This window comes from Pongo abelii, chromosome 21 (assembly GCF_028885655.2).
Source record: "Pongo abelii isolate AG06213 chromosome 21, NHGRI_mPonAbe1-v2.0_pri, whole genome shotgun sequence".
Taxonomy (NCBI): Eukaryota; Metazoa; Chordata; class Mammalia; order Primates; family Hominidae; genus Pongo; species Pongo abelii.
Genome location: NC_072006.2, coordinates 48856863 through 48880460, shown reverse-complemented (window position 1 = coordinate 48880460; position 23598 = coordinate 48856863). Strand labels below are relative to the sequence as shown.

At 52.8% G+C, this 23598-nt stretch overlaps 2 protein-coding genes across 14 annotated transcripts in view; one reads left to right on the top strand and one right to left on the bottom strand.

Moving 5' to 3' along the window:
- Positions 1 to 14933, top strand: part of ADA (adenosine deaminase) — a 32323-nt gene extending 17390 nt beyond the window's left edge. For 2 of the 11 annotated variants that reach the window (XM_063720535.1, XM_063720536.1), the window contains exons 3-12: positions 5252 to 5374; positions 7853 to 7996; positions 8768 to 8883; positions 10123 to 10250; positions 11316 to 11456; positions 11533 to 11634; positions 11810 to 11874; positions 13309 to 13438; positions 14053 to 14155; positions 14509 to 14627. In XM_063720535.1, coding sequence (XP_063576605.1) covers positions 5252 to 5374; positions 7853 to 7996; positions 8768 to 8883; positions 10123 to 10250; positions 11316 to 11456; positions 11533 to 11634; positions 11810 to 11874; positions 13309 to 13438; positions 14053 to 14155; positions 14509 to 14594 — 1138 coding nt within the window. In that variant the 3' untranslated portion in view covers positions 14595 to 14627. Of the gene's footprint in view, positions 1 to 5251; positions 5375 to 7852; positions 7997 to 8767; positions 8884 to 10122; positions 10251 to 11315; positions 11457 to 11532; positions 11635 to 11809; positions 11875 to 13308; positions 13439 to 14052; positions 14156 to 14508 lie in introns of all 11 variants that reach the window. The other 9 variants (XM_024238732.3, XM_054541799.1, XM_063720539.1 and 6 more) reach the window with 9 other exon arrangements.
- Positions 14934 to 15417: 484 nt separating this feature from the next.
- PKIG (cAMP-dependent protein kinase inhibitor gamma) overlaps positions 15418 to 23598 on the bottom strand; it is an 87675-nt gene continuing 79494 nt past the window's right edge. For all 3 annotated transcript variants that reach the window (XM_009233616.2, XM_009233618.3, XM_009233617.3), the window contains 2 exons: positions 19778 to 19951; positions 15418 to 16171 (listed from right to left, as the gene is read on the bottom strand). In XM_009233616.2, coding sequence (XP_009231891.1) covers positions 16092 to 16171; positions 19778 to 19928 — 231 coding nt within the window. In that variant the 5' untranslated portion in view covers positions 19929 to 19951 and the 3' untranslated portion in view covers positions 15418 to 16091. The remainder of the gene's footprint in view (positions 16172 to 19777; positions 19952 to 23598) is intronic.

The following is a 23598-nucleotide window of genomic DNA, read 5'->3' as shown; positions in this document are numbered from 1 at the left end:
CCTAGCACACATTAATGTGCCCCATAAATGTCACTTAATGATAATATTCTTATTAATTAGAGCTTATATCTCTAAGTGTGGTGAAACCTCTTGGCTTATCTCTACCTGGCCTTTGCCCATGTCAAGCCACCAACTTGCCACAACGCCCCTAATGAGGTCGTTCAGTGGGGCACCAAGATGAGATCAAACCCAGGCACTCATTAAGGGGTCACGGAGGGCTCATCAGCTGCAGTCAGGGGCTGGGAGTGCCGGGTGGGGCCAAGAGAAAGGGGAAAGGAGCCGCCGGGAGGGGCACTGGTCTGATCGTCCATTCCTTACACCACCTCTGGACCTTGGAGATGGCGTGCGGCAGGTGCCAGCTGGAGCTTTGCCTGAAGTCAGCAGGCAGGGGACTGGGGAGTTTGTCACACTCAGCTATGGGTGTCTGTAAATGCACACAAATATGGGCTAAGAATGGAAGGAGGAGGGGAGCCCCTGGCCTGAGCCCCACTAGGCCCAATTCGTGGCTCCTTTTCCAGCTCTGGGACACAGGCCTGCCTCATTAACTGTCCTCACCCATTTCTCCTTCTTCCAGTTCCCAGGGTTCTGGCCTTTTCAGGGCCCTCTCCAACCTCTTTCTCAGTCTTGTTTATAACCCTGTCAGCCATTTCTACAGAGATTCTGAACCTGGCTGGTCTTTCCTCCGATCACTGCCCTGGTCTGGGCCACCACTGCCCCTCCCTGGTGCTGTGGCCTCCTGATTGGTCTCAGCCATCTACTCTGGCCTTCCTCTTTATGGGCCCTGTAGTGCTGTAGTTGGAGCAACAGCCTTAACCCATGGTCTTCCCAGCTCATTCCCCAGCTTCCCCATCTCATTCAGGGTCAAAGCCAAAGTCCACACATGGGCCTTAAAGTTCTGCAAAGCCTGCATTGCCTCTCTGACCTCTCTAAGGCTCCTTGCTTAGTCCACACTGGATGTTTTTCAAACATGCCAGACCTAGGAAACAAAGAAAGGCTGGGTTACTTGCCCAAGGTCACACAGCGTTTAAATCACAGAGCTGGGATTCAAACCCAGACCACTAGGCTTCAGAGTCTGCTCTTATGACACACAAAGTTTCATTTCTTCCTCTGTGCACCCCTTCATGGAAAATATTATCATGTTTTACTGACAAGGGCACCAAGGGCCTTAGAGGGGAGAGCTCCTGCCTGGGATGATGTGGTAAATAGGGGTGGCAGATGGACTTGACCTGCAACCCCTGAGCTCATCCTCCCTCCCTCCCTGGGCTCCTGAGGCAGGACTTCTTGGTGGGCCTGAGGTGGGGCTGAGGTGGGCTGTGTTGCCCACCAAGGCCGGAAGAGGACCAGACAGTGCCCCAGCACAGCAGCTGTGGCTGACCACGGAGTAGGGATCATCTAAGAACATACCGTGCATGGTGGCTCAAGCCTGTAATCCCAGCACTTTGGGAGGCCGAGGTGGGTGGATCACCTGAGGTCAGGAGTTCAAGACCAGCGTGGCCAACATGGGGAAACCCTGTGTCTACTAAACACACAAAAAATTAGCCAGGCGTGGTGGTGCGCACCTATAATCCCAGCTACTTGAGAGGCTGAGGCAGGAGAATCGCTTGAACCAGGGAGGTGGAGGTTGCAGTGAGTCGAGGTCATGCCATTGCACTCTAGCCCGGGCAACAAGAGCAAGACTCCGTCGCAAAAAAACAAAACAAAAGAAAAAACAGAGTGTGGCCCTATGAGGAGCCTTGGCTTGTGTGGGTGGCCAGGGACAGCAAGAGGTGCCAGGTGCCCTAAGAACAGCTCTTTCCTGCTTCAACTTTGGGCTCCAGATGGGTGCTTTCCAGCTCAGTCTGAGCAGCTTCTGGAAGCCGTGTCCCGTGGGAGACACTGGGAGTCCCCTATGCTCTTTGTCTCCTGTCGGGCCCCCACATTAGCTCTCTGGCCCCAGCTCTGGCTTCCCTCCAATTTGTTTCCCACGCAGCAGCCAGAGGAGCTTTTAAAAAGGTAAATTATTTCATGCTAGTCCCCTGCTTGAAATCCTACAGTGCCTTCCCAGTGCTTTCAGCCAAAGCCCCAGTCCCTTCCTAAGCCCAGCCTGGCCCTGCCCTCCCTGATGCATCATCTACACAAATGCCTGCTCTCTGACCTCCAGCCACCCTGCGCTTCCAATGCCCACTGCTTCCTGCCTGCAGCTTTAGTACAGACCCCTCCCCTGCCCAGAACTGCCCCCGCCCCAAGGCTTCTGCTGAAATGTCACCTCCTCAGAGAGGCCTTGCCTGGCTGCTCTGTCTCAACTGTGTGTTGAAAAGGTCCTTCTTGATGGCTGTTGAGGAGGGAGGCTGGAGAAGAAGAATCGAAGAGGAGAAATAGAAAGCAAAATAATTTGTTCTTGGGGACCGGCTGCTGCTGGGCACGGGGAAGTGCCTGTCTCTGGTGTGGGCAGCTGGGTAGATGGAGGAGTCATATTTGGAAATGTGGAACCCAGGAAGGGAGTGATCTAGAGGAAGGGGAAAGGTGGCACGAGATGCCTGCCTCTCAACAGGGAGCCAGACACATGGGTCTGTCTTGGTCACCGCTATCTGCCCAGTGCCCAGCACATCACAGGCCCTCAGTGGTGGTGTGTGGGCCTAGAGAATTAGAAGCTGTGGACCTCTGGATCCTGAGCTGAAAACCACCAAAGGAGATGAGTTGGCCTGGCCAGGTGTGTAAAAGGCAGAGTCTGAGAGAACGACCAGAGGGCAGAGCCCCCGCAGGTGAAGTCCTGGGGGCTGAAGGGAGACCATTAGGAGAATCGCACATGGCTGGTGCAGCAGGTCCCAGGCAAATGTGGCCACTGGGTTTGGCAATATGGGAGCCAGAGCCCTAGCGTCATCTCCCTGCCTTCTACCCAGCAGTTCCCAGAGTGATATCCCGAACAGTGTTTGACAACTGGTACAGGCTCTTCAGGGGCCACAGTTACTGGGCAAGGCCTTGTGAGGGTGACTATGGGGCAGCTGGCCAGCAGTGGGAGGGGAAGCAGTCTCAGGGGAACCCGAGGCACTGAGCTCCGACCTCCAGGTGCCAGTGCCGCACCAGGGCACCGTTCCCCTGCAGGCTCTTACAGGGATTAGGGGCTGGTAAGGAGCAGTGATTAGGGGCTGACTAGCAGGCTGGTGGGTACCAGCGTGACCCCTTGGTGGTACCCTCTGGGCACTCATGGGGACTGGGGCTAACAGATGGGGAAGGGAGCACATTCAGGGGGCTTAGGAAACATATTTATGTAGGGAAACATTTTAATATTTTAATAACAGAAGCTATTAAAGGACTTACAAACTTACTTACAAACACTAAAACACTATTTGGTCAAACTTCTGTTTCTTTGGCAATTTCCTCCATTTTTCTTTTCTTTCTTTTTTTTTTTTTTTTTTTTTTTTTTTTGAGACAGGGTCTCGCTCTGTCACCCAAGCTGGAGTGCAGTGGTACAATCTTGGCCCACAGTAGCCTTGACTTCCAGGCTCAGGTGGTCCTCCCACCTTAGCCTCCCAAGTAGCTGGGACTACAGGCGCATGCCACCACGCCTGGTGAATTTTTGTTTTGAAGGGGTTTCACCGTGTTGCCCAGGCTGGTCTCAAACTCCTGGGCTTAAGTGATCCGCCAGCCTTGGCTTCCCAAAGTACTGTGATTACAGGTGTGAGCCACTGCACCCGGCCTCCTATTTTTCTGTTCCTGCTTTGTGGATAATTGGATGCTTGGACCTCCTGACTTAATCTTCTAATTTCCTTAACTGTTTACTCCTATTTTTCATCATCTTGTCTTTTTGTTCTACTTTGTGGAGGATTTCTTCACTTTTAGCTTCCAGTTCTTTTCCTGCATGGTGACGGTTGCTGCCGCATTCTCTTGTAAATTTCCGAGGGCTCGTTCTTGGGTTCTGAATGTTCCCTCGTTTCAAGGATGTTGTGTCTTCTCATCTCTTTGAGGATATTCATGTCTTTTTTGTTTTGGTTCTTAGGTTTTCATCTGTTCTCTGCACTGTTTCCTCGGAGTGCTTTTGTCTGTTCTCTTGTTTTGTCCCTCATGTTAGAAGCATTTCTTTCTTATTTTTTTTTTGAGACAGAGTCTTGCTCTGTCGCCAGGCTAGAGTGCAGTAGCATGATCTCAGCTCACCACAACCTCTGACTCCCTGGTTCAAGCGATTCTTCTGCCTCAGCCTCCCGAGTAGCTGGGATTACAGGCACACCACCATGCCCAACTAATTTTTGTATGTTTAGTAGAGACAGGGATTCACCATGTTGGCCAGGATGATCTCAATCTCCTGACCTCATGATCCTCCCGCCTCGGCCTCCCAAAGTGCTGGGATTACAGGCGTGAGCCACCATGCCCAGCCTAGAAGCATTTCTTAATGTCTGGTGTTCTCTGGCTGTCCCTTTTAGCTTCAAAAAAAGGGGGAAACTGAGGCTCGAGGTGACCTTGTGAGCTGGAGCAGAGCCGGGATGGGATGAGGAGGCAGGAGTGTGTGCAGAAGAGAGGAAGACCCCCTGAGCTCGCACCCTGCTTTCCGTGGGTGGGAGGGGAGGCCGAGATGCTTGGGGAGAAATGGAGGCTCCAAGCCAGAGGGGCTGTTTCCAGCACGCCCTTACTGAGCGCTGCTGTAGTCCAGCCTGGTGTGGCAGCTGTGGGCAGGGAGGGGAGAGAGGTCTGAGCTGGATGGTGGCCCACTGGGCCCCTCCCCTGAGCCTCCACCGGCCCTCTCCCAGTGCGCTGGGCTGGGCAAGCCTCTGATGTGCTAGCCAGATGGAGGGGGGAGGAGGGAAGTCCTGTCGCCTGCCCCTACCCTGGGAATTGTGACGCTGCAGTTACTGCCCCTGATAACCCCTGACTGGGAATAGGACCAGCTGGCTGAGCCAGCTCCTGGGGCTGAGGAGGAAGTGATGAGCTTGACCTGGCACTTTCCTTGTCTCCAAGCATCAGTCAACCAAGGATATGGAGGGGGTGTGTGGACGTGTGCACACATACACACACACCCCCACACACACGACTTCAACCTGTTTATCCCCCTTGAGATTTGCTGACTTGTGCATTGGGGGTAGAAGGTGCTGGAAAAATTCTGGTCCTGGTTCTCAGTTTCCCCATCTGTCCAGTGGGAGCAGCTGGACTGAGAGATGCCCATGTCTCCTGCTGTGGTCCTGCAAGGAGGCCGGTGCTCCTGAGTCTGCTCCACCCTGGCCTGTCAGGCCTGCCTGGATCCTGCCCCGGGTTGGTCCACCACTCACTGTTTTGTTTCCAGGAGGAGAGGGATCGCCCTCCCAGCTAACACAGCAGAGGGGCTGCTGAACGTCATTGGCATGGACAAACCACTCACCCTTCCAGGCTTCCTGGCCAAGTTTGACTACTACATGCCTGCTATCGCGTGAGTTGCCCCCAACCCGCAGGTCCTGGGGTAGCATCGATCCCTATGACTAGGACCAGGCCTGTCCCTCAGCCTGTGGGGGCCAGAGAAGGTGCTCTGAAACCACAGCTGTCTTTCTCACCATTGTGTACACTTAGTGAGTCTCTCCAGTGCCTTTAGGCCTCAGTTTTCCCTTCTGAGATGTGGGTGTGATGGACTAAAATTGCTTCAACTTCTACAGAGAAATGGCAGAATATGGGAGCTAAGAACACAGGGTCAGAGGCAGTGCAGGGCTTGAACCCCGGCCATCTGTCTCCTAGTTCAGGGCTTCGTGCTGTGAGGGGAGGGGAGGCCTGAATATAGGGTGGGGGCGGGGAGATGTGGGGAAGATTCTCTCAAAGGCTTTTTCTTTTTCTTGTCTTGAGTCGCTGGGGAACAGCACTAGGTACTGAAAAGGCCCAGAAGGGGTATGGGGAGTGCTAGAGAGAAATTTCAATGACTTATTTATTTATTTATTTATTTATTTATTTATTGAGACAGAGTCTCGCTCTGTTGCCCAGGCTGAAGTGCAGTGGTGCGATCTCAGCTCACTGCAACCTCCACCTCCCAGTTTAAGGGATTCTCCTGCTTTAGCCTCCCAAGTAGCTGGGATCACAGGCACCCACCATCACACCCAGCTAATTGTTTTGTATTTTTAGTAGAGATGGGGTTTTACTATGTTTGCCAGGCTGGTCTCGAACTCCTGATCTCAGGTGATCTGCCCGCCTCAGCCTCCCAAAGTGCTGGGATTACAGGCATGAGCCACCGCGCCCAGCCTCCATCCTCATCCTCGAGATGCAAGAACTTCCAGTGACCCCTTCTCCTGAAAGTGGCCTGATCTCCCCTGGGCGGGGCACTTTCTTCCCACGCTGGGCTCTCCCAGCACTTGTGTGCCTTCCCTCACACATTCTAGTAACCACTTCATTTTCACTCTTCCTGGTGGGAACTTCCAGCTAAGCACAGTCCACCGTTATGTGATCAACACAGCGGCCCTGGCAGGCCAATTCGTGCCTTGCTTCTGGAACAAACATGCAGTAATAACAACAAAAATGTTTTGAGCATTTGTCCGCTCTGCTCCGAGCACTGACCCGGGTGGGGTTTATGAAGTTTGACTCATTTGTCCCCACAATAACTCCTTGACGTAGGTGTCAGAGGGTGACTAACCAGGGGTCACACAGCAGATAAGTGTAGGCACAAGGATCCAAGTCCATGACTGTACCCAATGTGTCTCCCACATCCAGGCATCCCTCTGGACTTGTCCAGCTGTGTCCTTTTCTCTTATTTATCTTCCCTGCCAGCCTTAACTCCATCACCAACAAATATTGGGCTACTCTGTCCTAGGCATGGTCCTCAGCTGAGAGGTCACAGCCTCTGTTACAAGACAGAGGGATCCTTGCCACATGGAGACTGCATTCTAGTAGGGAATACAGCAAACTGGCTAATAAGCCATATGACACACAGTGTTGAGTGGTGATAAGGACCTGGGAGAAAAAGAAAGCCTGGGAGAATGGTGGAGGGGCCGTTTTAAGATAAGGCAGTCTGGGCCAGGCACAGTGGCTCAGGCCTGTAACCCCAGGACTTTGGGAGGCTGAGGCGGGCAGAGAGGCTGAGGTGGGCAGAGAGGCTGAGGTGGGCAGATCATGAGGTCAGGAGATCGAGACCATCCTGGCTAACACAGTGAAACGCTGTCTCTACTAAAAATACAAAAAATTAGCCGGGCGTGGTGGCACGCGCCTGTAATCCCAGCTACTCGGGAGGCTGAGGCAGAAGAATCACTTGAACCCAGGAGGCAGAGGCTGCAGTGAGCTGAGATGGCGCCACTGCACTCCAGCCTGGGCGACAGAGCAAGATTCTGTCTCAAAAAAAAAAAAAAAAAAGATAAGGCGGTCAGGGAAGGCCTTTCTGAGGAGGTGAAGCTTGAGCTGGCTCTAACCCAGGGGAGTGGGAGAGACGCAGTGTAGGACAGTATGGGGAAGAGCAGGCCTGTGTCTTCTCCGGTGGCCTCAGGGAATGAGGGAGAAGGAAGATGTTGGGGAGGCTGGCAAGGCCTGGAGGATGCAGGCCTTGTGGGCGGGACCTGGGAGTTGTGATGTCACTCTCCGTGGCAGGAAGCTATTGGGGTTCCGAGGGGAGAAGTGATATGCTTTGATTTACCTTCTTAAAAGATTGCTCTAACTGCTGGGTGGAGAACAGGATGACAGGGGCAAGCATGGAGACAAGGAGGCCAGTTAGAGATGGCGTGATTCAGGCCAGGATGAAGGGGTGAGAACTGGCATGCAGTTCCAAAGTAGAGCTGATAGGACTTGCCCAGTGTCTGGGATCTTATCCAGTGGATGCCCAGAGCTTGGGTCTGGGGGATGAAGTGGGTTTAATCTGTCAAGGGTTGGGGATGTCATTTGCTCCTGGAGCTCCCAAGGGACTTGGGGAAGGTTGTTCCCAACCCCTTTCTTCACTTCCCAGGGGCTGCCGGGAGGCTATCAAAAGGATTGCCTATGAGTTTGTAGAGATGAAGGCCAAAGAGGGCGTGGTGTACGTGGAGGTGCGGTACAGTCCGCACCTGCTGGCCAACTCCAAAGTGGAGCCAATCCCCTGGAACCAGGCTGAGTGAGTGATGGGCCTGGAAGGGGCCATGCTGAGGGTGTGGCTGGGAGGCTCAGCTCTGATACTGGAAGGGCGAACTGCTGGGAATCCCTGACCCAAGCAAGACCTTGTTCTTGCCCCCAATCTGGTCCATGGCCTCAGAAAGATGGGTTTAACTCTGTCACAAGAGACATGGTTCCCATCCTCACTTTGCCGTTATGTTCTTACCTTGGGCACAAATGTTTGGCTGTGTCTTGCTCTGGCCACAGACCTGCTGTCCAGGAATGTTAACCTGCTTAGCCACCCAGGATTTCTGAGGGGTCTCCCTTGTCACTGATGCTGATCAGATCTCTAAAGGCCCTAAAGGTCCTGCTCTAACTTCATAACTGAAGCGAGTCTGGCCCATTTCTAGCCCCCTGCCTGGGCCCCCATGGATCTCTAAGTGGTATCACAAAACCACCCTGCCCCATTTTCTGAGCCATGATTTTGATACATATAGAATGGGAACATCATGGCAGGCCCAAGCTTAGCAATGCTGTCCATCTGGGGGTGGGGAGGGCCGTGTTGACACCCCACACCTCCCACTAAGATCTAGGAGCACCAGCTGCTTTAAGAGCCAGAAGGGACATGCTAGGGCCTGGGGGCATCTCTGCCAGTCTTTCCTCTGAGGCAGGGGGTCAGTGGGGGAGGAGGGTCCTCCCCAAAGCCTCCTCTTCCTCCTCTGTCCCAGTCCCAGAGCTGCCCTTTAGGCCTTCCTTTTGCCTCAGGCCCATCCCTACTCCTCTCCTCACACAGAGGGGACCTCACCCCAGACGAGGTGGTGGCCCTAGTGGGCCAGGGCCTGCAGGAGGGGGAGCGAGACTTCGGGGTCAAGGCCCGGTCCATCCTGTGCTGCATGCGCCACCAGCCCAGTGAGTAGGATCACCGCCCTGCCCAGGGCCGCCCATCTCACCCTGGCCCTGACCTCCTGGCCTAGCAGTGGGGCTGTACCTGTTCTCCCCTGTGCCCCATAGCCCCATGGGGTCCCCTTGAGCCCACTGGCAGGAACTTGGGGCTTCCTGAAACAAGTGGAGACCTCCTAGGCAGGCTCAGAACTTCCTGGAGACGTTCTCCCCAGGGACGCCATGCCTTTATAGCCACCCTGCAGGAAGCTCAACACCAAATAGGAACTTAACTATTGAAAAAAAATCTAGGCTAGATTCTGATCAGCCCATGGTCCTCTCTCGAGACCCAGTGGACCAGGCCCCATCCTGTCTGGGCCTGAATAGGTCTGATTTCCAGGATTTCTGAGGGGTCTCCCTTGTCACTGACGCAGATCAGATCTCTAGAGTTTGTGCCTCATGGTGCACAGCCTCACTGTGTGACATTGGGCAGGTCACACCGCCTCTCTGGTTATGCACCAAGACACCTCAGTTGTGCACTGTCACAAGGAGATGATCATACTTACTTCATTCCTCTACCCTCAGGATTAGTAAGAACCAAAGAGCTACCTGCACGCATTTCCTCTAATCCTCGCAGCAGCCTGCAAAGCAGAACTACTGTTGCTTATTCCCATTTGACAGACGAGGAAACTGAGGTGGAGTGAGGTGCAGCCTCTTGCAAGGCACAAACCCCGGATCTGTATCCAGGGACATCTAGTTCCAAAGCCTGTGTTCATTCATTCTTTCTTAAACACTTCATAATAACTTTATTGGTTAAGAGTACCTAATACATTAGCAAGATACTTCACAATACTAGTGTGAGTTCTATTTTAGATGACGTGTTAAACGGTCCTCCATTTCCTCATCTGCACATGGGAGTAAGCCTACCATGAGTGTTGTTGGAAACACCAGGCGAGAGAAGGGTCCGTGTCATTTACTGAGCTCAGGCCCTGTCCTTGGTGCTTTACACACATGGCCTTGGCAAAGCCTGGCCACGACCCTGTGCAATAGCTGGCAGGGTTCTTTCTGAAAAGGGCGGAAACTGAGGCCGTAAGCAGAGCAGTTTTCCGCAGGCCATGTGGTTAGGACATGGCAGTTAGGATTTGAAGACACTGAGCCCTGTTTTGTGCTGGCCTCCCATGGGGGCTTTGGGTGGGACAGCAGGCAGGTAGGCTGGGAGGTCTCTCCATGGTGCTGGTGACAGAGCCTGGGTGGGCATCTCGCCCGCAGACTGGTCCCCCGAGGTGGTGGAGCTGTGTAAGAAGTACCAGCAGCAGACTGTGGTGGCCATTGACCTGGCTGGAGATGAGACCATCCCAGGAAGCAGCCTCTTGCCTGGACATGTCCAGGCCTACCAGGTGGGTCCTGTGAGAAGGAATGGAGAGGCTGGCGGCCCTGGGTGAGCTTGTCTCCCACCCATAGTTGGCAGAAATCACAAGAACCAGGGAGCATGGTGTCTCCTGAGTTCTGAAGTATGTCTTTGTTGGGTCTTAGGGCTTGGAACTGGAATCCCCCTGGGCGAGGCGTGGTGGTTCATGCCTGTAATCCCAGCACTTTGGGAGGCGAGGCAGGAGGATTGCTTGCGCCCAGGAGTTTGAGACCAGCCAGGGCAGCATAGTAAGACCCATCTCTGTAAATACAAAAAAAGTAGTCAGGCATGGTGGTGCATGCCTGTAGTCCCAGCTACTTGGGAGACTGAGGTGGGAGAATTGCTTGAGTCCAGGAAGTCAAAGCTGCAGTGAGCTGTGATAATGCCACTGCACTCCAGCCTGGGTGACAGAGGTAGACCCTGTCTCAAAAAAAAAAAAAAAAAAAGAAAGAAAGAAGAAAGAGAAAAGAAAGAGAAAGAAAGGAAGGAATGAAGGAAGGAAAAAGAGGAAGGGAGGAAGGGAGGAAGGAAGGAAAGAAGGAAGGAAGGGAGAGAGAAAGAAAAGCCTCCACTTGGTGTTGGAAGTCCTGTGTTGAGCCTGCTTCTGGCTGTGATTTGCTGTGTGAACCTGGGCAACACTGTGTCTTCTCTGGGCCTCTGTTTCTTATGTTGGGATGACTGAGTTGGAGCCGACATCTCAAAAGTCGCTTCCAGCCTGATGACGAATGGGCCTCCTGTGGAGGGTGCAGCATGATGGGGAAGTCAGGGCTCTGGAGTCCCACTGCCTGGGCTCAGAGCTTGGTTCCACACTTCCTGTCTGACCTTGGTCACATTACTTGAGTCTCCTGAGCTTCAGTCCCTCATCGTGAAATGGGTGGGATAATAGTTGTGAATATTAGATAATATACAAGTCACTTCATATACTACCTGACACATGGTAACTGGCTAATGAGTGACAGCCACCACTTAGATATAAGGACTTGGGGGGTAAAAGACCAGGTTTCCCCATGCTGTTGAAGCAGGCAGCATGACTGGGATGGTTCAATCTCCACAGCGTGGTCAAGGCAGGGCCTGCTGGGGCCCTCCCCCTAGGGCGCCCATGACCTGGCTCTCCCCCTTCCAGGAGGCTGTGAAGAGCGGCATTCACCGTACTGTCCACGCCGGGGAGGTGGGCTCAGCCGAAGTAGTAAAAGAGGTGAGGGTCTGGGCTGGCCATGGGGTTCCTCCTCACTGTCTCCTCCCACACTTGGCTCCATTCTGCTTCTCTACAGGCTGTGGACATACTCAAGACAGAGCGGCTGGGACACGGCTACCACACCCTGGAAGACCAGGCCCTTTATGACAGGCTGCGGCAGGAAAACATGCACTTCGAGGTAAGCAGGACAGGGAGTGGGGAGGAACCATCCCCAGCTGTCCCCACTTCCTGTATAGAGAGGCAGAAAGCAGGGCGGGTCCCAGGAACTCGAGGGGTGGCCCCAGGCCCAGACATGGGGGAGGGATCAGCATGGCCTGGGGCCATCCCTGCCAGCTACACACCTGCTCTTCCAGATCTGCCCCTGGTCCAGCTACCTCACTGGTGCCTGGAAGCCGGACACGGAGCATGCAGTCGTTCGGTGAGCTCTGTTCCCCTGGGCCTGTTCAGTTTTGTTCCAGGAAGGCCAAAGAGGGAAGAAACCGTAGGGATTGGCATCAGCCCATGCCGGGTCTCTTACATATGAAATCTCTTCGACACCCTGGGAAGCAGGCATTGCCGTCCTCATCTTACAAATGAGGAATCCGAGGCCCAGATGTGCTGTGGCTTGACTGGGATTACCCAGCTGCTGACCAGCAGAGCTGGGGCCCTACAGCTCATCAGCTGGAGCAGAACGCTCCGCTACTCTGAGGGAAGCTTCCACACTTCCAATTCTCCCAACTCTGCCTCCTGGGCATCACACAGGAAGCAGGAGTCCCTCCGGCCAGCATGTTCTTTCTGGCAGCTGGCCCTTGGGACCCCTGGGCATTCCCCTGAGCGCCATCTTGAGGCTTTCCACCAGAGGGTCTGTTCCACCCTGCCTGGCTCCCATCCTGGAGTCTAACCAGGGTCAAGGCCCTCCTTCCATCCTGTCGCCAAGCCATAGGAGCAATATCAGGCCTTAGGAAAAAGCCGCCTTCTCCAAGACAAGGACAGCAAGAACTCAGGGTGACCATGGTCAGGCCAGCACTTATCCATCTGCCAGGCATATGAGAAGGGGAGGGGCTTGGGCTCTGATGTTCTGATAACAGGGGGGTCTTGGGGCTTGCCTTAGGGACACGTGGCACCTGTGGAGGTTCTTGGAGGCATGTGGGTATACCATGGGCTGGAAAAAGATACAGGAGTCATCTGCACAGATATGGTGGCTGAAGGAGAAGCAGTGGCCCCAGGAGGTGGTGGAGCAAGAGGGCCTAGGATAGAACCCAGAAGGACAATGGTATTTAAGGGACTAGCAAAAGAGACAAGTAGGAGGAAAGTCAAAAGTGTGGTGTCACAGAAATCCAGGGAAAAGATTTCCAGAAACAGTCAACAGTGTGAAATTCTGCTATGCAAGTCAATTATGGTCAGAGCTAGGAAAGATCCATTAGATACAACAAGATGGTGGTCAGGGATCATGCTAAGAACAGCTTCCATGGTATGTTGGAATAGCCAGCTCCCAGTGGGACTGAGGAACAAGCAGGGTAGGGTGCAGAGGGGAAGGCTAGAGAGGGTGGCAGCTGGAGGGGGATGTTGCTTTCCTGGCTCCCACCCCCACGCCCCCACCGGCTGCCATTCTGCATGGTTCCCACGTCTGGCCCCTCTGCTGCCTTTGCCCAGCTCTGGTCTTCAGGATGGGTTGGAGTCTGGAGTTTCTGGTTACATAGACTTGAACAAGTCACCTCAGTTCTGAATTTATCTCCCCGTCTGCACAAGGATCAGATCTTTCAGATCTGTTTGAGGCTGCTGTGAGGATCAAAGGCAGGTGAACGTCAATGTGTTCTGACTATTTACGTAAGAGTAAAAGGAGGCTCGTTCTCTCCTCCTCCCCCTTCTGCAGGCTCAAAAATGACCAGGCTAACTACTCGCTCAACACAGATGACCCGCTCATCTTCAAGTCCACCCTGGACACTGATTACCAGATGACCAAACGGGACATGGGCTTTACTGAAGAGGAGTTTAAAAGGCTGGTGAGTGGGTGTGAGCCATACTGGCCTTGACTCGGGTTTTGGAGTATGGTATCTACAGGTCCAGTCCGGGGCCTGGAACCTTTGGAGAGAGGGAGTGAGTTTGCCTCAACAGTCCAAGACAAGCCCAACCTAGACACTTTCCACAGAGAAGACATCTTTGTGTTGACGTCCTGACCTAGGACCAGGTTTTTGATCCTTTGCTTGGGTTGAGTGCCTTTAAAGAATCCAGTGAAAGCTGTCAACCCTCTCCCCAGAAAGGTGTGTGCAGCAGCTGTGAAGTCTTGCACACTCTCTTCAGGTTGTTCTTAAATCCCAGGCTGAATGAGTCCATTCCTGCAGGTGTCTGTGGGGTGTCTCTGGCCCCCTACATGCCACCCTGTCTCTCAAAGATTTCTCCAACTTCCTTCTCACAGCCCTTTATCATGTAATGACACATTAAGAACACGACCTCATGGTCTACTCTGGCACTTGCTGCCGTGTGACAGTGGACAAATCCTTCCCCCTCTAAGCATATCTGCCCACGTTCAGTGAAGAGGACGGACTATCACTACATTGCTAAGAGCTGCCTTCTTTGTTCTCTGGTTCCATGTTGTCTGCCATTCTGGCCTTTCCAGAACATCAATGCAGCCAAATCTAGTTTCCTCCCAGAAGATGAGAAGAGGGAGCTTCTCGACCTGCTCTATAAAGCCTATGGGATGCCACCTTCAGCCTCTGCAGGTAGGTTCCTGTCTGGGCTTCTGGGCAGTTGCCCTGTCTTGGCCCCAGTGTGGCTTTCTGTGGGACTTCTAGCAAGATGCCCTTCCATTCTTGGGCAGCACCGAGAATGTGTGATGACTCCCTGGTTCCTGGGCCCTGGCTGGGAGCAGCGTCTCATTAGATTGGTTTGTTTTCTATATAACTTCTTGAGAGGCTGTTCTAAGGGGAGACTTTCTGAAGCCCAGTCCCAAAGGTCTGGGCAGTTTGGGACATCTCCATGGCTGCCCAAAGCCAAGGGCAGAGAGTAGGGCCCAGGTCTGTTCTGCTCCTTTCTTCCTATGTGGTCTTGGCAAGGCATCTTCTTGCCATCATAGGAAGGAGTTCCTTTCTGGTTCTGGTGTTCTATGATTTTTACAACATCCTGGGTACTACAAGTTGCCTGATCTTTCTGCTTCTCTGAACCAACGAGCAGGGCAGAACCTCTGAAGATGCCGCCCCTCCAAGCCTTCGCCCTGTGGAGTCACCCCAACAACTCTGTGGGGCTGAGCAACATTTTTACATTTATTCCTTCCAAGAAGACCATGATCTCAATGGTCAGTTACTGATGCTCCTGAACCGTGTGTCCATTTCTGCACACACGTATACCTCGGCATGGCCGCATCACTTCTCCGATTATGTGCCCTGGCCAGGGACCAGCGCTCTTGAACATGGGCATGGTTGAATCTGAAACCCTCCTTCTGTGGCAACTTGTACTGAAAATCTGGTGCTCAATAAAGAAGCCCATGGCTGGTGGCATGCAGCAGGTGGCATGTAATTTGGTGGTCTTGGGCGGGCCGACGTGGGCAGGACGAGCATGGAGGGAGCCGGGTCAGCCTCCTCAGCAGCAGGGCCTGAGCCTAGGGGTGGCTGTGAATGCCAGGCCAGAGATCCCAATGCTGTGGGCCAAGAGGGGTCTGGAGGCTGTCCTCCTTCCAGAAGAAATAAGTCTTCTCCGGTTGTTGCTCAAACATTCCCTGAACTCTCAGCCCCTCCTAACTCTAGGTTTTAAGGAGTAAACCTTCCTTTTGGGTTCCTGAAGATGGCAGCTGGGGTGAGAGCGGATGAGATGGAAGAGGGCTCATCAGACACTGGCCTTGGAGGGTGCTGGCCTCTACAGAACGCCAGCATCTTCTCAGAATCGTATGTTCTGGAAGCCTGGGGCAAGTCCGGCTAATTGTGGACTTGGGGAAAATAAGGCCCAACCCCTGTTTTTGCAAGGTTAAGGAGAAATAATCTTAAACCAGTCACACAAATCATCGGCATTTATTTCCTGGGTCCTAGGTGTCACTTATCCTGGTGGACAGGGCAGAGGTGGTCAAATCGTTTTGAGCCAAAATCCCTTCCCTAAAAATGGATCTGTGGAGCTCCATGAGGGAACCTCAGAGATGCACAATGAGAGTTTAGCTAAAATGGCTTAAAAAAATGTGAATTGATTGTCAGCTCTCTCCATATCTGCTGAAAAAAGGTTTAAAATTTTTAAAAAGTTTAAAAGTGTTTTCTAAAAAAGGGACAAGCTGGTCTGGACCCAGAAGATTGGGCTGGAGAGGAGGTGTTGGTTTTGGGACAGGGTCCCTGCCCGGGCCGCTCGCAAGAGGAGCGTTCCTGTGTGGGCTGCTCACTGTAGGGCAGGCCCCGCCCAAGTCCCGGCGCCAGCTCAATAAATAACATCTTGTGGTTACAGTGTCTCGAAAGTGTATCTGGGCACGGTGAGAAGGTGGTGGGAATGTGGAGCCTGTGGCTGTGGGCAGAGGGCTTTCCCGGACTGGAGGCCACAGAGGCCTCTGGGGAGCCTTCTCAGTCTGACCTGGTTTATCTGGGACATGGGGCTCAGAGAAGAGGCTGCTGGGCCGGTGCCAGGGTTCCCCCTCTGGGAGGGGACAGAAGGTCTCTCGTCCAGCCTTCTTGGACAAGGTCAGATTCAAGACGAGGTGGTCCCATCGCTGCTCTGGGGCTGGTTGCCAGCTTCCTTGTCTGGGGCGCTTCCCTCCACCTGTCCTTCTGGAGAGGAGAGAAAGAGGTTTTTCTTGGGCATATATACACAAAGTAAAGCACAGAAGGAGGTGTGAAAGGGCCCAGCCAAACTGATAGCAGTGGATATGCCCTGGGGAGCAAGACGAGCTGGATTGAGGTGGTGGTGGCCAATGGACTTTAGCCTGGTCTGTAACATCTTTTTACATGGAAATGCACATAGTGTTAGTATAATTAAGAGTCAATTAAGGGTCATTATGGATGGGTGCTTAAAGCATCAAGTGAAGGGCTCTTGAAGGTTGCTTTGTTTGTGCAGGTTCCCCAGAGGGAGAGGCCAGATGTTAAGTCCCCAGTGTGTCACAGGTGCTCAGCAAATGGCAGCTGTTCTTTTTTTTTTTTTTTTTTTTTTTTTAATTTTTGTATTTTTAGTAGAGACAGGGTTTCACCATGTTGGCCAGGCTGGTCTCAAACTCCTGACCTCAGGTGATCTGCCTGCCTCGGCCTCCCAAAGTGCTGGGATTATAGGTATGAGCCACCGTGCCCAGCCAATGTTCTTCTAAGAGCGTAAAGAGCACCGAACCAGGCCAGCTCAGGGAGCGCCAGGGTGTGGCCTGCATCAGGGCCTGTGGCGGCCAACCGTGCATCATGGGGTGTGTGTTGTACCTCCTTCTCAAATCCATCCTGTCAGACATCTTGGTGGGGTGAGGGGCAGCAGCAGGCTCACAGAGATGGAGCACCTCACCCGGGGAGTCAGGATACAAGCCAAGTCTCCTCACTTTCAGCTTCCCTTGAGCCCCCCTGTGCAAGGTGGGACAGGCAGCTCCTGCCACCCACTGCACCAGCAGTGCAGGGTGAGGGGAGTGCCAAACTCACGCCCAGGCCCCAGTCTCCATGCCTTCCTCCTCAGGCTACATGATAAACAGGTGTCTTTTCATAAGGTGCACCACGTGGGGCCTGGCATGTGGGCAGAGCTCAACAGGTGGTACATTCTTAAACCCCAGTGACACTGTGCAATGTCACTAGGTGCCCTACAAGCTCACCGAGGGCCTGAGTTCAAATCCAGCCCAACCAGACCACACCTTTTTATCCTTCAGGCTAAGCCCTTCACAGAACCAGGAGAATCACCACCCTACAGCAAGCTCCAGGGTCTGCAGATGGATGGCGCTTTCTCGTGCAATGCACACAGTAACATGGGGGTGCAACTAGGTCATGACATGCACGAGAAAACTGAGGCCCAGCGAGCTGAGCTGATTTGCCTGGATCAAGGGTGGAGACCTCTGCCTGCCACCAAGGCTAGTACCCCTTCTACCAAATTGAACCTCTTCCAATAAGCAGCATTCCTGAAGGTTTATAGAGGCCTGACATCAGCACTTCCTCACTGTGCCCCTGCAGCAAGCTAGGTAGTGGGTGGCAGCTCCAGACCCTATCCCGAGCCTGCTGCCTGGAAAGCCTGCTCTTATTCCCAGCGGGGTGGCGCCTGGAACTCTGTACTCCCCCTGCCCTGGGGAGTCGCTGGAGTGGGCGTGACCCGCAGCCCCGCCTGTGAAACGGAACTGCTCCCTGCGCGCTTCCCGGAAGGCTCCCTGGCCAGTCACTCTTGCCTGGACGCCACCATGAGTGTTTCATTGCCTTCAGTGAGCACTGTTCTTTCCTCAGGCACCCTTTTTAAATGTCAGTCACCCTGGCAGGTGAATGTCATGTAGCCAGAGGACGCACACTTTAGGGAATCTGAGTCAGTGAAAACAGCTGTTAGGAGGGCCTGGGCACATGGGCCAGCAGCTACAACTGCTGAGGGAGAGAGAGACAGAACAGAGCTCACCAGAGCTGAGGGTGAGGACACAGAAGCCTTGAGAAAGAGCCCAGGGCAGCGTGCCCAGTGTGGCAGCTGGACATGCTGGTCATTCAGTCGGTCAATGAACAGCCATTGACTTGGTACCTCCGTCATGTGCCAAACACCACCAGGCACCGAAGGCACAAGACACAGAGCCTGTGCTGGAGAAGATCAGTCTAGAGCAGGGCCATTATGCTCAGTGGGCTCATGGAGGCAGCAGGGAGAAGAGGTGCCTCCCCGGTCTGGGAGGGGCACTGCGGTCAGGGAAGGCTTCTCAGCTGAGCAGATGCCTGGGTCTCTAAGAATGAAGAGAACCCAGCGAGGCAAGGGGAGGGAGGGGAGAAGCAAACAGAGGTGCAGCGTGTGAAGGCCCACAGGGCCTTCTGAGTGATCAAAGTACTTTACTATGGCTGGTGAGAGGATGAGAGTTGAGGCTGGAGAGGCGAGCAGGGTGAGCCTGTGGAGGTTCTGCCTGGGCCACGTGACAGACGAGGATGAATAGATCATGGGACAGGGAAGGCTTGCGGGGTGGGGTTCCGTTGACAGGGTGCCGGGGGCTCTCTCTCAAGCCGGCCAGATTCTATATTAACTCCCTGGGTGGCCCAGAGCAAGTCCTCCAACTTCTCTGGGCCTCAGTTTGTCCATCTGTAACATGAGAGGGCTGGGTCCATGCACCTGCAAAGTCTTCTCTGTTCTGTACTTTTAATTCACTTCTGGCCAGTGAGGGGCAAGAAGACGAGGGCTACCCAGGGAAGGGCAGGGCTGTGGCCCTCCATGGACAGCCCACGGGGAGACAGATGCAGCCTGAAGGCTGTGCTGTGAGAAGCACACACGGCCTCTGGTGCTGTGAGAGCAGGAGGGAAAGGCCTCAGCCATGCAGGGGTCAGGGAAGCTTCCCAAGGAAATTCCCAGGCTGACTGTGGACTTCAGCCAAGGGGTTCTCTGAGGGAATGGAGGCGGCGGGGGTGTTCCAGCCAGTACTTGGGTGGGTGGATGCTGTTTCCTTTTGTCATTTGGTCTGTGGTTACCAAGCACCTGCTGTGTGCCAAACAGAATGCAAGGCCTGTGCCCTCCTGGCGCTCACATTTAGACTCATGAGACCTTGTCAGAGAGTGATGAGGGCCATGTAGTTGGGGAAGGCTGATCTAGCAGTCAGAGAAGGCCCCTTGGAGAGGCTTGACTGAGAAACAGACCAAAGGTAGATATAGCTGGAGGGTGTCAGGGAGAGGAGTGGCATCGGCTGAGACTTGGGCAGGGCCCGGCCTACAGCAGGACTGCCCCAGGGCAATGTGACAAGCTTAGCTTCACTCAGTGAAGCCACTGGGGGATTTTTTTTTTGGCAGAAGCATGATGGACAGAATGGTTTAAATGAGGTCTGCCGGCTGCTGCATAGAGCTGAACAGGAAGGGCGGAGATGGGTGTAGGGAGCCCAGGGAAGCCGGACGCTATAGTCAGCCAGGTGAGAGCTGTGAGTGGCCAGAGCCAGGTATAGCTGTGGGGATAGCGAGAAGTGGAGGGACCTGGGATGTATCTTGGAGGAGAACTGACAGGACTTATGGGTGGGCTAGGGGGCAGGGGGAAAGGAAGGGTCCCGGATGCCTGGCCAGAAGAGTCCTTGGGGCCTGAGACTCAAACATCTTCCAACCTAGAGATTGCTGGACTCTGCCACTGACCATGGGGCAGGCCTGACTTAAATGTGGTTTCTTCTCTAAGAAAGTATGGGCAGTCTAGGACTTGGAGGCCAGCCCAGGGCCCAGCAGAGGGCCTCTGGCATGCAGTAGTGCCAAGGACCTGCTGGCTCTAACCTGCCCCCTCGAGTGCCAGCTCCCCCATGTCTCCAGCCAGCTTCCTCACGCTCACAGCCTCCGAGTCTCCCTGGATGTCAGGGACTGCATTCCGACGGCCTGTCCGGTCACAGGAGATGAAGTCCGAGTAGGAGGACTCGACCTCCATCATGCCTGTCGCATCGCTCCTCAGGCCTGTGGGGACAGGAGGCAAGGGGGCAGAGGTAAGTCCAGATGCGTTCTGCAGAGAAGACAGCTCCAGTTCCCCAGCATAGTGGCTTCTGTCAAAATGACAGTTATTGCCTCTTATTGAAAACAAAGCAAAAAGCACAGAAAAGTACAAAGAACAAAACAAGTCACTCATAATTCCACACCCAGACAACCACCATCAACATTTGAAAGAACATGGGCTCAGACTTTTCTTTAAATAAAATTATTGACAAACATGTACACACATTTATTAATACCATGCGCCAGGCACTGGTGCAGATACCACCATGAACAAATTGGCCATGGTCCCTGGCCTCACAGAGCTTACCATCTACTGCAGGTGGCATAAAGTCACCTCATACCTAAGTCATGGCCTTGGTGCTCAGGGCTTCAAGGAAGAATGCAGGGTGCTGGAGTGATCACTGGGACCTGATCAAGGCTGGAGGTCACAAAGTGACATTTTAGCTGAGAACCAAGGATGATGAGGTGTCATGCAGATGAAGAGTGAGGAGAAGAGCATTACACAGAGGGGAACAGCACGTGTGAAGGCTCTGAGGGAGGGAGGCATGAGGGCTTGGAAGGACAGAAAGAGCCAGCAAGCGGGAGCATGGCAGAAGAGGGACAATGACACCAAGGACACTGCTGAGGTAGGCAGGAGCCAGACCACATCGGGAACTTGGTTCCTTAGGGGCTTTAGGCCAGGTCATGAAGGAGCAGCTGTGCATTTTCAAAGATGACTCTGGCAGCTGGGCACAGCAGTGCCGGGAAGGGGCAAGTTAGGAGGCTCCTGCAAAGTTCAGGTGCCAAGATGGTGAGTGGAGGAGGAGGGCAGTGGGAAGGATTCTAGATGTAACTTGGAAATCAAACCAACAAGAAGTAGTGTTGGACTGACAGGTAATTTAGGTTTCTGGTGTGAATAAGTAGGTGGACAGAAGTGTGGTTTGCTGACATGTGGAAGAACAAAGGATGAATATTTGGGGGCATAAAGTCCCATTTGGCCTATTTGGTAACTTTGAGATGCCTGTGAGCCCTCCAAGGGGAGAGGTAGGCTAGGTACATGGAACTAGGAGGCTGGAGCTCAGAAGAGAGGTGGAGTGCGGAGGAAAGATATGAAATTAGTAGTTCTAGATCAAGACCATCCTGGCTAACACAGTGAAACCCCATCTCTACTAAAAATACAAAAAAATTAGCCGGGCGTGGTGGCGGGCGCCTGTAGTTCCAGCTACTCAGGAGGCTGAGGCAGGAGAATGGCATGAACCCAGGAGGCGGAGCTTGCAGTGAGCCGAGATTGTGCCACTGCATTCCAGCCTGGGCGACAAAGCAAGACTCCATCTCAAAAAAAAAAAAAAAAAAAAAGAGAAAGAAAAAAGAAATTAGTAGTTCTTACTACAGAGATAGCAGTTAACAGCCCTAGTGCTTGGTAACACAGTCTAGAGAGAGGAGAGAAGAGCGCCACATATATAAAGAAGAGCCACATACACTTAGAAATGATTTGGGACCATACTTTATGTTGTGTTTTGTAGCCTACTCCTTGGGATGCTTTAGAACACGTCACTAAGGCTCCCTCCACATGAATTTTGTGCCAGCATACTTGGATGGGCCATGATTTACTCTAGGATGAGGCCTCCAGAAATGAACACAGAGGTACTTCCCAGTTTTCTACCGCCACACACAGCACTGGGCCTTTATGAAAGTCTCTGTGCCCATGCCTAATTATTTCCTGAGAGTATATCCCTAGAAGTAGAACTGCTGGGCTAAAGGGAAGGGTGAAATAATTTTTAGATTTTTGACACATTTCCCAGTTGCCTTCCCAAATGGCACAGTGGTATTCATGATGACAAAAAATTGGCAGAAAGACTTATAAAGTCAGTACTGTTTTTATTTATATTCCCACCAGTAGCACATAAGATTGTCCATTTACGTACTCTTGGCAACAAGAAGTACTGCTACTATATTAACAAAAGGTTAATCTGCGAAGGAGATTAACCCTTCGCAGTATCTCTCATTTATGGCGCCTGTAGTCCCAGCTACTCGGGAGGCTGAGGCAGGAAAATGGCGTGAACCCAGGAGGCGGAGCTTGCAGTGAGCCGAGATCACGACACTGCACACTAGCCTAGGTGACAGAGCAAAACTCTGTCCAAAAAAAAAAAAAAAGTTGATATAGAAGGAGAGAATAGAACAGTGGTTACCAGAGACTGGGAGGGGGAGAGGAGAGGAAAGGATGGAAAGCTTGTCAACGGGTACATAGTTACAATTAGATAGGAGCAGTAAGTTCCTGTTCTATTGTACAGTACGGTGGTGGTTAACAATAAGGCATTCTAGGCCGGGTGCGGTGGCTCATGCCTATAATCCCAGCACTTTGGGAGGCCGAGGCAGGTAGTTCACCTGAGGTCAGAACTGGCCAACGTGGTGAAACGTCGCCAACGTGGTGACAGGCTGGCCAACGTGGTGAAACGTCGCCTCTACTAAAAATACAAAATTAGTCGGGTGTGGTGCCACACGCCTGTAGTCCCAGTTACTCTGGAGGCTGAGACAGAAGAATCGCTTGAACCCATGAGGCGGAGATTGCCATGAGCTGAGATCACGCCACTGCACTCCACCCTGGGCAAGACAGAGCGAGACTCCGTCCCAAAAAAAAAAAAGGGGGGGGGCATTCTATATTACAAAATAACTAGAGAAGCTTTTGAATATTCTCATCACAAAGAAATAAATGCATGAGATGATGGATATGCCAACTGCCCTGATCTGATTATTATACAACATATATGTATCAAAACATCAAGTTGCACCCCACGAATATATACAATGACATGTCAGTAAAAAAAAAAATAATAAAGAAATGTGCCAGATGGGCCTGTACTGACATAGGACAATGTCTGAGATAAACTGGCAACTGAAAAACAGAGGTTGCAAAACAACACCTAAAATAAAACCCAGTTCCTGTGGGGAAAGATAGCAGACATATGAAAAAAAAATCTGAAAAAACATCTATCAACCCTGTCAACTGTGGTTCTTTTGTGATTAAGGGGAACTTTCGTTTTTTAAGTCTATATTTTTTCAATGGTTGAAGTTTTTATAAACCCAAATTATTGTGCAATGCTTTTAGAAGGTAGCTGACATTGGCAGAAGTGCCCAGAAGGCACCCAGGGTGGGGGTGAGCCAGTAAGTGCTGCAGGTGTGTGTGTGTGTGTGTGTGTGTGTGTGTGTGTGTGAGAGAGAGAGAGAGAGAGAGAGAGAGAAAGAGGATCAGTATGGAGGGCTAGGCCCACATCCCCACAACACCTAGCTCAGAAGAAACACCTAAAGAATGAATTAGGGGCCCTCAAAGATCAGACAGGTGAGACAGGGAGGTGTCCTATGGTAGAAAGAGCAAAGAATGAGACACGTGACCTTAAACCCAAGCTCTGCCACCTAACCCTGGGCAAGACCCTGCCTTTCTTGGGGCCTTCGTTTCCCCTGTGTAAAATAGAGGAGGGCCAAGACACTGTCCACGGCAATTCCCCCCGGCTGCAGCAGATGGCGCACTCTGCCTATCTTCCTAGCAGCCTTGAGCGCGGCCCTAGTCACGCTCTGGTTCCTCCTTGGCTAAAAGAATTCCCGGAAGTTCCAGAGGTGGCTCCTTCTACAGGTCA